At 47.7% G+C, this 13177-nt stretch overlaps 1 protein-coding gene across 1 annotated transcript in view; it reads left to right on the forward strand.

Moving 5' to 3' along the window:
• Positions 1-13177, forward strand: part of FAT2 (FAT atypical cadherin 2) — an 81745-nt gene that overhangs the window by 30300 nt on the left and 38268 nt on the right. The window contains exons 4-9 of the mRNA XM_074960267.1: positions 1850-1911; positions 4212-4523; positions 5292-5502; positions 8711-8850; positions 10614-10889; positions 11359-11569. Of these exons, the coding sequence (XP_074816368.1) occupies positions 1850-1911; positions 4212-4523; positions 5292-5502; positions 8711-8850; positions 10614-10889; positions 11359-11569 (1212 nt within the window). The remainder of the gene's footprint in view (positions 1-1849; positions 1912-4211; positions 4524-5291; positions 5503-8710; positions 8851-10613; positions 10890-11358; positions 11570-13177) is intronic.

Raw genomic sequence — 13177 nt, forward strand, 5'->3', positions numbered from 1 at the left:
ACAATGGGTGAGATTCAGGGAGGCCAGCCAGTGGACACAGCTGCTTACTGAGGGCAGGCAACCCCGTGAAACAATCTGGTTTTAAAAAGGTGCCTTTGTGGTTGTTAAGCCAAACATGCACTTTAGCAATGGCCTCGTCTGGAATCTCTCATACCCTGTGCTCTCCCCACTCTGCAGAGCAGTCATGCCAATAAAGAGAGACAAGGAGTAGAGAACATTTTTGTCATGCTTATTATAAATAATAATAAATAATAATACCTAGCTTTGCAATGGCAGATCTCAAAGTGCTTTTCAAAAGAGGGCAGTATCATTATCCTCACTTTATAGATGGGAAAACTGAGGCACAGAGAGGGGAAGTGACATCCAACAGGCCCAATAGCAGAGCTGGGACTAGAACCCAGGTCTCCTGAGCCCTAGTCCAGGCTACTAGGCCACATTGCCTTGTAACAGGGTGTCTGGTCTTAAAGCAGGGGACTGTCAGACAGGCTCCCTGAATTCTATTCACAGTTCTGCCACTGACTTACTCTGACCTTGTGCATGGTCCTCAACCTTCCCTGCTTCCATTTGTCCATCTGGAATAAGGACATAATAATATCTACATTGCAGAGATATTAAAGGTGCCAAAGCACCTTCATGAATGCCTGGAAAGCTGTTTGGGATTCTCAGATGGAAAGTGCAATAGATTGTAATTACACTTACTATGATAGTTCATTATCATAGAATCATAGGACTGGAAGGGACCTTGAGAGGTCATCTAGTCCAGTCCCCTGCACTCACGGCAGGACTAAGTACTATCTAGACCATTCCTGACAGGTATTTCTCTAACCTGCTCTTAAAAAATCTCCAGTGATGGAGATTCCACAAACTCCCTAGGCATTATGATTGGTTATTGTAAGTACTATTATCGGTCCAAATCTGAGGTCCTCGCTCAGTGTTCACACAAATTCCCATTGACTTCAGTCGGAGTTTGCGTGAGTAAGGGCCCTCAGGATTTGACCCATAATGAATACATAGTAAACCAAGCAGTGACTGCTGGCCGTGGCAGACCCAGGGCTGTGACACAGAGATCTCACAGGCAGGAGGCTGTTCATTGTCAGAAAGTCATGCATTATATATAACATTTCCATCAGCTGGAAGAGCTGGTTTTGAAAACAATGCAGAGCTGGCAGCCCTTCTGAACAGGATCACTGTTAAGACAGGAGAGGAGTCACCACCAGGATCCAGCTCTCCTTGGCTAGCTGCTTGTGAATATCATCGATTTAAAGGCCAGGAGGGACCATTATGATCACCTGGTTTGACCTCCTGCATAACACAGACCAGAGAATTTCACCCACTAATCCCTGCAACAAGCCCATGCTAGACTATATTTTTTAGAAAGCCATCGACTCTAGATCTAAAGACTTCAAATGATGGAGAATCCACCATGTCCCTTGGAAAGCTGATCCAATGGTTAATTACTGTCACTGTTAAAAATGTGTACGTTATAGCCTGGATTTATCTAGCTTCAGCTTCCAGCTGCTGGCTGGGAGAGATATTCTTCCCCTCCATAAAAGGGAACTTCAGACTTTTGCCCAAAATACTGTAACATTTAGAGATCAACGTTCAAAACGGAGAAACAGGAGGGAACATTTCCACATTGTAAAACCACTTCTACTCGCAAGCATGGGAAGTTTGCTAGTTTGGGGCCAGGAAATGTTCTCTTCCCACAGTCCTCTTGCTTTTTCATCCATTTACTTAAGGGGTAACATTGGCACTGGAATCTCTGGCTCTGGCTGGCGAGTTGGAAGAGCGATTTGTGCCATCCACTCCTATGAGGCTTGGAACTCAAAGATTATCTCTCTCTTGGCAGGTCTGATTTCCACCACTTCTCGGCAGCTGGATCGAGAACACAAGGCTGAACATATCCTAGAGGTGGGTAATGACGAAGCTGTAATTAGTTTTATTTACCTGAAGTGTTTCAAGTCCTCAAAGAACATTGCCTTGCAAGTTGGCACACAGAGAAAGAGGCTCGTACCATCAGCTCCCAAGCGCTGGGAAAGATAATTAAATGTTGGCTTTTTTTTCCTGTGTTGCCCCAAGTGCCAGCTGCACAATGTTTTTGAAAAATGCCTCAAGATTTCCTAACGGAAGAGCGGAGGAACACGAGGCCTGTTGCCAAACCATGGGGAACAAAGGGTGGGAATTGCAATTCTAGCCTCTAACAAGATGGACAATGATTCATTTGTAAGAGACCAAGGCAGAGAAATTCACCCTTATTTATCTTAGTGTACGACGTTATCTGAGCCCAGTCCTCAGGTGCACTGAGCTCATGCTGGGTGCCCTTGGATTGGAGGGAAGGGAAGGGGCCTCGCCAATCCTGGAACTCTGCTGGGGCCAAACTAACACCCAGTACAAGTTAGAGAAGGCACAGGAACCCTATGGACCATTCCACCAGCCCAGGATTGCCAGAGCGTTAACTTGGCCCCTATGCAGAAAGGAAAGCAAGGGTGGTACAGAGCAAGCTATGCTGCCTTTACATCACCAGGAGATTCCCCTACAGTAGAGTGATTTCCATAAAGCTGAAGGAATCCCCAGTTGCGCTGAGGAACCAGCCCTCTCCTCCCTAATAATAATGTTTAGTAATTCTGGAACACTCTACACACACATACCTTTTCAGTCTCACAGCATGCCCAACAGATCTGTTTATCCCCATTTAACAGAGGGATAAACTGAGGCACAGAGAGGTTAAGTGACTTGCCCCAAGCCTCGGGGTGAGTCAGTATTAGAACTCAGAAGCTCTTATCTCCAGCGCCTGTGCTCAGTCACTTCAGTACATTTGTCAATGTCTTCCTTGTTTCTAAACACTCAATAGTTCCAGGCAAGGGTGAATTTTCCTGCCCCTTTTCTATATTTCTGTGGATTCCATGATCATTTGGAAGATATTTCAGCACACTACTTATTTTACAGTTTCAGGACTTTTCTGTTCCTTTTCTCCCACCCTCCAAGAATTTCACAAACACATCAGTGAAAATGGCCAAATCCTAAACGAAGACAAAGAACCTCCATCCCATTTGTTTCATAGATTCATAGATACTAAGGTTAGAAGGGACCATTATGATCATCTAGTCTGACCTCCTGCACAATGCAGGCCACAGACTCTCACCCACCCACTCCTGCAATCAACCTCTCACCTATGTCTGAGCTACTGAAGTCCTCAAATCATGGTTTAAAGACTTCAAGGTGCAGAGAATCCTCCAGCAAGTGACCCATGCCCCATGCTACAGAGGAAGGCAAAAAAACCCCAGGGCCTCTTCCAATCTGCCCTGGAGGAAAATTCCTTCCCGACCCCAAATATGGCGATCAGCAGAACCCTGAGCATGTGGGCAAGATTCACCAGCCAGATACCCAGGAAAGAATTCACTGTAGTAACTCAGATCCCACCCCATCTAACATCCCATCACAGGCCATTGGGCCTATTTACCATGAATAGTTAAAGATCAATTAATTGCCAAAATCATGTTATCCCATCATACCATCTCCTCCATAAACTTATACAGTCCCTGTATACAAAACATTATCAATAACTTGTCACACAAAGATCACAGGTCAGATCTGGGACCTTGTGCTCAGTCTAGGGTGTCAGCTTTTTAATGACTTTTGGCACAGAGCTCACACACACCATGGGGAGGTCATGACTGCCTGTTCATGCATCCAGAACCCTGGAATAATGTATATATTTGTGTAGCAAGAATAGGACCGGATTCAAGCACATCCGTTTTACTCCACTGATTTCAATGGAATTACTCCTGATTTATATCAGTGTAAATGAGAGGAGAATCAGGTTCTTAGAGTTTATATCTATAATGACCCATGGCCTGGACTATTAGAATCTGGGACCTTCAGTTCTAAGAGCAGGTATCTCTAGCCCTTCAGCACAAGGTGTAATTGTAAATGCATCTCCTCTTATGTGGACCAGCCCTAGACAATACCGCGTAGTGTGACACAAAACTTCTGCAAGCTGCAAACGCCAGAGAATAACTTGGTCACATGCAGTTGGATAGGTTTGAAATTTCATCCAGGTGGCGGAAGTGACATTCAAATCGTGGTGGCGGACAAATACACACACACAAAACAACCACCGTATATTTTTACAACTGCCATGATGAGGGTTGGCTGTTGTGTTCTGGCTCATGACAAGATGCTCCTTTACCAGTCCCCTGGTTTGCTTGCAGGTTGCTGTTTCGGACAACGGAGATCCAACCCTGAAGTCCACTGCCAGAGTCGTGATCCAGGTCCTGGATGCCAATGACAATCCTCCCAGCTTCCCCCACAAACTCTTCATGGTTCAGCTCCAGGAGAGAGCGGCTTCTGAGGCTCCACTGCCAGTTTGCAGGCTGATTGCCGCAGACCGTGATGTGGGGCAGAATGGACAGGTCACCTATAGCATGGAGGAGCACGAGGAGGGGATATTCACGATCAACCCTGCAACAGGCACGGTGCTCTCCAGAAAGGCTTTCCCTGCCTCGGAATACAACATACTAACGGTGAGAGAGGCAGAGAGAGAGAATGCACATGAAGGGAGACGGGTAGGGGGAAAGCGGAGAGGGAAACACAGAAGTAGGAGGGAGGGAGAAAATCAGAGAGGAGAGAAAGAAGATGGATAAGATGAGAGGGACACATGGAAGAGAGAGAGAGTGGGGAGGGGGAGATGGGCACAGATGGAGGGACAAAGAGAACCAGCAAAAGTGAGATGGAGGTATGAAAAACGGAGGAAAAGTCTGAGGTGGAATGCACCACATTCTTCCAGGGAGAATATCATGTTCCACATGATGTCACCTGGGCTTGGATCTGCGTCTGAGCTTTCCCATAGATGTAGAGGTGTTTAGATTTGGGGTTCTGGTTCAGATCCATTGCAGAGAGGAGCCGGAACCCAACTTACAAAGTTTCAATTCAGGTTCAAACTCCTGCCAACTTCAGGGGCTTTTGGATCCAGGCTCCTGGCCCAGGTCCCTCTCTGCTTTGACACAAGCATGGGTCTGATTTGGAGTGAGCCTGGGAAAGTATAAGGGTTTGCTTTGTGACCAATAGGAATTTGGTTGCATGACGTCTCTGTGAAAGCAGGTCAAACTTTGCCCATATGAGTGAGGTTTGCTTTGTGGTTTATGGGCGCATTCAGGCTTAAAACTCAAAGAGAAACTGCAGGGAAGTATCATGTAGAGCCGGGCCCTGAGAACTTCAGCCCAACCTGGTTAGTGTGCAAGATTGCTAAACCAGACTTCTCTCTGAAACCCAGCCTGTGTATTCATTGGCAGGTCAAGGCGACAGACGGTGGCAGCCCCCCACTTTCCTCCAGCGTGCGGCTTCACATCAGTTGGGTCTCTAGCCCAGGCCCTTCCTCAGAGCCACTAGCTTTTGACGAGCCGCATTTTAACTTTGCTGTGATGGAAACGGACCCTGTGAACCACATGGTGGGAGTGATCAGCGTCGAGATGGGACCCAGCCAGCTCTGGTTTAACATCACAGGTGAGGCACCAGTGGGAAACTAGTGCTATGGTGTCTAAGAGCTGGAAAAATTTTGCCCCAGTTCTCTTGGCATTCAGCACATACATGCCCTGAGCAAACAAAGCAGTTTACTTACGATTATAGGAGAAGCCTTCATGTAGGCACTGAATGACATTCAGGCTGACTACACAGTAAATATAGCTGCCCCACTAAAAGAGTCGGTGCCCAAGAACAACTACCCATCATATTTTACAGTGACATTTTTGGCACTTGCCCATCTATAATGAAATCTCCTGCTTTGGAAGATGCTGCGCGTGAGACAGACTCACATGGCTCATGGGAAATATGTGGCAGTCATGGCCCTGCAGCCTGGTAAAACACCTTTTGAGCTTTCTGTTTGGCTGACTTGGTTACCAGGCTTGCTTTGCTCAGGGCATTGTATGATTCCTCTGGAAAACAGTTCTTTCTGGATTCCTCCTCTTCTTCCTCCCCTGAGTCTGCTCTTAAATAGCCTACGATTTCCATGAGATCAGGTTTGATATAGACCGTGTGTCTTTCCCGTACTTCTGATGGAAGTGCTTACTCAGGACAGTTCTCCTTTTTAGGACTCCCCTCTGGGACAACTTTGTGGGAAGGCAGCCTGTGAAGTTGGGGTGAATTTGTCCATGGATCACACTGGGCAGAGATAGTGATTCAGAACTGTCATGCTGTTCAGTGCTCAGTATGCGCCTGGTACCATGGGGAGATTATGTCACGTGCCTATTTGGCCTAGTCCCGGCTGGGGTCCAGTCTGCAGGGATTGTCCTTCACAGGCAGAGCTTTAAGTGTGTGAGTAAATCCTTCTCCCGCCTCTCTTGCATTTGGGCCAGGATAATGAAGTACAAATACAATTAACAATGAGAGTCGACCTTGTATAGCACTGACAATGCCAACCCAACGTTTCTCTGGCTTTATTACCACTTGCCTGGATTTTATAGCCCCCAGGATATTTACCTCTGAATTTCATCACAGCGTTTATCTTCCCTTATAGTTTGGGCCCTTTCTGATCTCCTGCATGCCAAATTCAGAAAAGGCAGTTGTGAATGCATTGGCTGTTAGTCGGCACTTTGTGAAGTGCTGCATCACCATGCATCTGAATCCGTATTGTTTAATTTATTTTACGCGGCTGGTGAAGTTGTGATTTGCAGCAGAATGCTGTACTACTCATGCTGCAGAAATCAGGAAGCCTTGGTGCGGAATTTGGGACTAGCCTTTCCCTGATATCAGGGTTTTTCTTACTGGAGGCAGGGTTTGACAACTGAGAGGGTGGGAGCCTAGACTGAGCCACCTTCAAGGGGGTAGCAGCTGAAGAGAGGGGAGGGATTTCACATTTTCCTTGGGGGGCTCTGAGCATCTTCTTTCCTCTTCTACTTGGGGTCTTTACTTACCTGGTTTTCTCCTCTCCTCTGGCGCCATTTCCCCATGGAAGTGAGGTTAGAGTGCTGATCGCTTATGCTGGTGGAAGGGAAGCCATTTCTTTTCCTCAGCCTCGGCTTCTTTTGTCTGTCTTGCACTGTATCAATCAGGATTTTCCCACACACCCTGATAGCTGCACCATTGGATGCTCATAGGAAAATATGCCTGATTCAGAATATTGGGGAATCTGGCTGCTGTCTGGCAGAGGTGTTGGGGCACATGATAAATAGCCCAAACAGCCTCTAACCGTCTATAAACCAGCTTATTCCAATGGCATTTTGCATGTCATATGTGAATAACAAGCAAATAGAGTGTGAGACACAGTGCAGGGGCGGTCATCCTTGGGCTGCCTAGCAATAGCATGAGGAATGAGTCTTCCACTGAGTTCCTCGAGTCTGTGCTATGTGGCCATCTGGGCTGAAGGAAACGGCCTTTGCTCACACTGGGAGTGCCGTCTGCTTCTGCAGCTGCTCAGCGTTGGGCTTCTCCGAGAGCTTGCAGGCTCCCTGCCATGACAGGGAAGGACACCACTAACTTACTGTCAGTGCGACCCTGGAGTTTGAAATCCACTGCAGCTTTCCCTTGTGCAAAGTCACCCCCTTTCCCCTAGGTGATAAGCCTGTAGCTCTAGAAATCTGGAGAGCGGATGCAAATGAGGTAATGCCCTAATTTTCAAATTTGAACATCCATGGCATCATTCACATAAAATCAGTCTTCTTCCCTCCCGCCCTCCTCTCTGTCTCACATCTGAGATTTTCCTCAAACCCCTTTGTTTCTGTTCAGCTCCCTATTTCACAGCTAGAGTTTCCCCCTGGCCACTCCTCTGGCCTAGCTTCTCCCATCTCCATCTCCTTTCTGGTTCCTCTCTTTGTCCCTCAAATTTCCCACTGCTCACCCACAATGGGATGTCCTGACCATAGAAACCCTGCCTAGAGTGTAGCCTCCAAACCGCCCATGGCCACAGAAGTTCAGCTAGAGCAACTGCCTACATAGTACCATTCTATTCACTACCAGTCCTCTAGCCATCTCTGTGGCTGTGAGTGAGCTGAGGGGTATGGTCCTCAAGGCCAGATCTCCATGGTTACCAGTCTCGAGGGCTCCAAGGGGTCTGCATGGTTTAGATCCCTAATGCTTCCATCCAGGGCTCTTACTATAGAGATGCGGCCTAGAGCTCCTTCCTCCAAACCATTCCCCTGTCCTCCCAATGAGTGCAAGAACTAAGAGCCGGTGCCCAGGGATGGGTGCCCAAACTTGGGAGTCTCTAGCCAATCTGGGAGACTTAGCAGCTCTGCCTTCCCCCACCCAGCTCTTGCAGTGACTACACTGAGGGCTAGAGGCAATCCGTGGAACACAGGGCTCCCCTTGGGGACTGGGATGGGGGTAAAGGGAGGAAAATTCCCGCCCAATGTGAAGCCAGCACATTCTGTCTCCCTTGACAATTCTAGGCCTGGGTCACCTTCCTAGTCCTTCTCTTCAGCTGGAGATGCCCCGGTGTTCCCTCTGCCTCCGATCAGGCCTTTTAGATTCTTTACCAAACAACAAGAAAAAGGCTTTCACTGTCTCATCCTCCCCATGGGACCTCCCTCCTGTCCTATCTACATACTTCCCTCCATGTCCTGGCGGTGGGACATTTAGAATGCCTGCCGGCTGCCAAGCTTTAATTCACACACACCCCAGCTTCCTTGGAGCAAAATTCTTCTTTTATTATATTGCTTCCCCCCCCCCCCATCCACACACACACACCCCTCCGTTTTATTTCTCTTCCCTATCCCAGGTGGTGACGATGACATGGATTTTGATATTGAAAAGAGCACAGGCAGCATGGTCATTGCGAGAGCCCTAGATGCAAAGAAGAAGCCAACCTATAACCTTACAGTAGAAGTCACTGATGGGTCGAGTTTCATCAGGACCCAGGTAAGTTCCCACCCTTCCTGAAGGCGGTTAAAGTTGCTAATCTTTCCATTGCCTTCAACAGGCTTTGGATCGGGCCCTAGTGATGCAAGTCTCATTGCATTGTGCCTATTTGGGGTTGCTGTAAATTCCTCTTACGCTCCCCAGGCTCAGGGTTTAGGAAGATGAGGCCTGCGCCCCAAGGACTGTACACTCTAATTTAAACTCTTGCACTCAATCCCTTAGTCATTTATATCAGAAGAGTAGAAGCAGAAGAGTGCCACAGGAAATCAACCTAAGTGAAAGAAGGGAGTTGGGGGGGATGAGTAAGGAGGAGGCTGTTTAATCCTTTATCAAGGTCCTTTGCTCAGCTCTTACGGCTGGAGGAGCGAGAGTGAGAGGTCAGAGAGGACATGTAGCAGCGGAGGATCAGTATGAGTACAGCACTGTACACAGCGGAGACACAAGGCCCTGAGAACCGAAAGGGCAGCAGTGACCGATTTAGGGGGAATACACCTATTCAAATGTTATCCCCATTTCTTCCCTGTTTGGCACTGCAGCGACCTCTCTCGTTCTCAGCACAAAGGGGACTACTCTCAGGCTGGTGACGTGGAGAGAAGGCTGGGGAACAGAAAGGAGGAGACATGGGATCTCTGCTCTACCCCTTCCTCAATTCTGTATCCAAAAGCACATCCCCTCTCCACTTGTGTAGGTTGAGGATGCTCCACCCTGAGAGGGATTGCTCGCTCTCAGACCATTACCCTGCAGAGACAAGGAGAAGTCAAAAATCAACAAGCATTTTACAACGGGATTCTCACCTTGACTGACCCATCAGTGCTCCTTGTGATGACTCGTTGTGGGAAATTCACTGGGGTGGTATGTAGGGGGAGGTTAGCAAGGATGTTAGACAGGCAGAGGCTGCCATTCCACCAAAATTCACTGGTGACCACCTGCTATCTTCAATGTCACAAACTATCGTTCCAAATAAAAAACAAACACCACTTTGGCTGATGCGCATTTGCGGCCTCCCACAATCTCATCATCGGTTTATTTTGGCACCAGTGGCCACTGCGGGATGTCAGCAAACTTGCTGTTGCAAAACACTATGGCATGTTTGATTTTGTTAAAAAGGAAGCAAATCATTACAGCGGGCTGGGCAAGATGTGGTCAAAAGGTGCAGAGGTGGGGGTGTAATGGGGAGGGCAAGGGAGGGATTCAGGGGTATTGGATAATGGAAGGAACCAGCCAACCTCCGCAGCAGAAATAGGGTTTGCGGTTTGCAGGTTTTGCCATAAAATATGCAAGGGGGTTATTCTTTTTTAAATATTTTCACACTGCTCCTGATATGTACAAGCTCCTCCCACCCACCATTTCCGCTCCCTCAGTTTCCCAGTGTGAAATTAACAAGCAACAGCATCACATTAGTCAGCAAAGCCCAGACCAGTGGCTGCATTCATGTTTTCAGGGCAAAAGGTGAGCGTTTCTGCATACACCAGCAGCAGACACTTTCAGGCTTTTTAGACTGAGAGATCAACAAAATTACAGTGAGCAAAGATAAAGTCTCAATGAAAAGAGCACAGTGGGCATCTTCTTGGACAGCCTGCACGGAAATGAGCACAGAATGGCTGCATTCAGAAAACAAAGGCACAACAGTTGCGTACCTAACTTTACCACACACTATTTACTGGTCAGTCTGTGTTTTGAATTTTTCCTGCAACCCTTCGATTAGTGAATAGGATTGGCCCCCGGAACAGGCTCCCCTGAATAATGCACTACTTCCTCTGCAGGCCTACATCCATGTGATTGACATTAACCAGCACCGCCCCCAGTTCCAGGAGAGCCATTATGAGCTGACGATTCCTGAGGACACTCCCCCTGGGACAGAAATCCTTCGGGTCAGTGCAACAGATGAGGACAAAGGGAAGGGTTTGATCTACACCCTCCATGGCAGCGTGGATCCCAGAAGCACCCAGCTTTTCCAGCTGGATCCGAGCAGCGGCGCCATCATGACAGCAGAGGGGCTCAGTTCTCAATCCATGCTGCAGCACATCTTAACAGTGATGGTATGTTAGAGCCAAAGCATCAGCCTGCTGAGCTGGAACATGCTTTGGGGTCCATTTGTCCATCAGAAATATGGCTGGGTGACTTGAGAAGTTTAAACTGGGGCCAACTCTTTTAGAGGGGAGGGAAAGGCAGGCCTTTAGCTTTTACCATGTAACACACCAGATAAATGTGCTAATGGCTGATCCACATTGAGGTTAAGAGCCTATTACTGCTGCCAGCAAACAAAATTACTCCTTCAACTCAATTGGTCTCTACCTGTGCTTCAACTCAATTGGTCTCTACCTGTGCTTCGGCTCTTAAGGGCATAGGTTCAGTCCCTGCTGAGGACTACCCATAGTACAGGGTTATTACAATCAAAACATCTCAGTCTTGATGAGCATTTGGAAGAGTAACTGAGAAGCATTACCCAGTAATGGCCCTCCCCTCACTGAGCATAACGTTAACCTGCTCTTCCTCTCTGACATTCAGGTGAGGGATCAGGAAGTCCCCATCAAACGGAACTTTGCCAGGGTTGTCATCCACGTGGAGAACTGCAACATTCACCCTCCCCAGTTCGTCAGCGTCCACTATGAAGCAGAGGCACTGGACTCAGTGGCAGTAGGCACAGAGGTTGTACAAGTCAGAGCCCTGGATCAGGACCAAGGAGCCAATGCTGAAATCCACTACTCTCTTCAGGCAGGTGAGGGACATGAGGCAGGGCAGTGTTAGTAAAGAACATGCTTGCAACATGGATCCAGACACTGGAGCAATCTTGTCCAGTTAGTGGGATCCACCATTCGGTGGCTGGTCCTGTTTCTGTGTACCCTCAATATTACCACTGTTGAGCTCTTGTGATCTGCAGAGCAGAAACAGAGCTATCTCCGTGGCTGAGGCAACAGGAACATGCTGAGTTTCTTTCATTGGGAAGCTGCTTTTGCATCCCCCCTTGTAGAAACAGACCCCTTGACCTCTCCTGATGTGCACAGACTCAGCCTCACCCGATGTAGAAAGTGTCATTAGGAACCCTATACAGTTGTGGTTGGTCATCCAATCTCATTCCCCTCTGGGTTCTGGTAGAAGGAGACAGGCAGCTCCTAAAAAATGGAGAAGGTGCCTGGAAAATCAGCACTGTTGGTGAACTGCAGGAGAAGGCTTGCTAGGAATAATACCTCCTGGTGTTTCTTCCTTGTGCCCAGTCCCCCGGCTCTGACTTCAGTTCTGCACAAACTCACACTGTTCCCTATCGCCTCATATCTTCAAGCCACCAGAGCCTAGTTGCTGCATGAACATTCTTCCAGGGCACATTTAACATCTCTAATTGACGTACAGCCTGACTGCACAGGGTCAGCAGAGCTGAACGAGCTCCGGATTCCTGGATACCTTAAAAAGGGCCCCAGCCTGTTGGACAATCACAGCACATTGTGCCCTTTCTAATGGCTATATCTATCCCCAGCCTGGGTTGGAAATGGGAGCAGTACGTGGATGCACATTTAGAAATTGTTCATTCCTCTATCATGTTACAGAATATTAACATATTTTTTTTAGAGAAGATCATTTCACCCCTGGGTCACAAGTTCAAGTCTAAGCTAAGACGTTAGTGATTGAAACACGGGGACCAGCTGCAGCAGCCTCCAGACTGCTGTTTGATGGCCTATGTGAAATAAGTGGATGGTCTCCATCTAGCTGCTAATGATCCCCAAACTTATCACCACCTTTCTTGTTGGCTGTCTCTGTAGAGGCACCAAGGAATTAATTGCTATAGCAACTGAAGTACCTCTTTTCAACTCCTAGTGATGGTCCCTCCAGTGCAAAGGTGCCCACAGACTGCAATGGTCATGTATTTTATCACTCTAACAGTACAACCCAAACACTTAAGGATGTGCCACATTGGCTGCTTAGATTGTCAGCGCTTTGGGCAGGGCCTGCCTTTTTGTTCTGTATTAGTACAGCACCTAGCGCGTTCGGATGCTGGGCCATGACTGGAGCTCATAGGTTCTACTGAAATACACATATTATTATAATAATGATAAGTTATGGCAGGGTAGGGCAGGGGGATATGGCACAGCCCACGCTGTACCTGTTCAATCCAAAAACAGAAAACTTCAAGTGCACATTTCACCAGCATTAAATTCACCTGAATTAAAGAATAATTTTTCTAATAATCTTTATCCTTTACTTACAAGTTTGCCTATAGTTTACTGCAGGATCATTATGTTTAGAGGAAGACCAGCCCATAGGTGCGGGAACTAGGAGGTGCGGGAGGTGCTGCCGCACCCCCTGGCTTGAAGCGGTTTCCATTATATGTGGG

This window comes from Natator depressus, chromosome 8, assembly GCF_965152275.1.
Source record: "Natator depressus isolate rNatDep1 chromosome 8, rNatDep2.hap1, whole genome shotgun sequence".
Taxonomy (NCBI): domain Eukaryota; kingdom Metazoa; phylum Chordata; order Testudines; family Cheloniidae; genus Natator; species Natator depressus.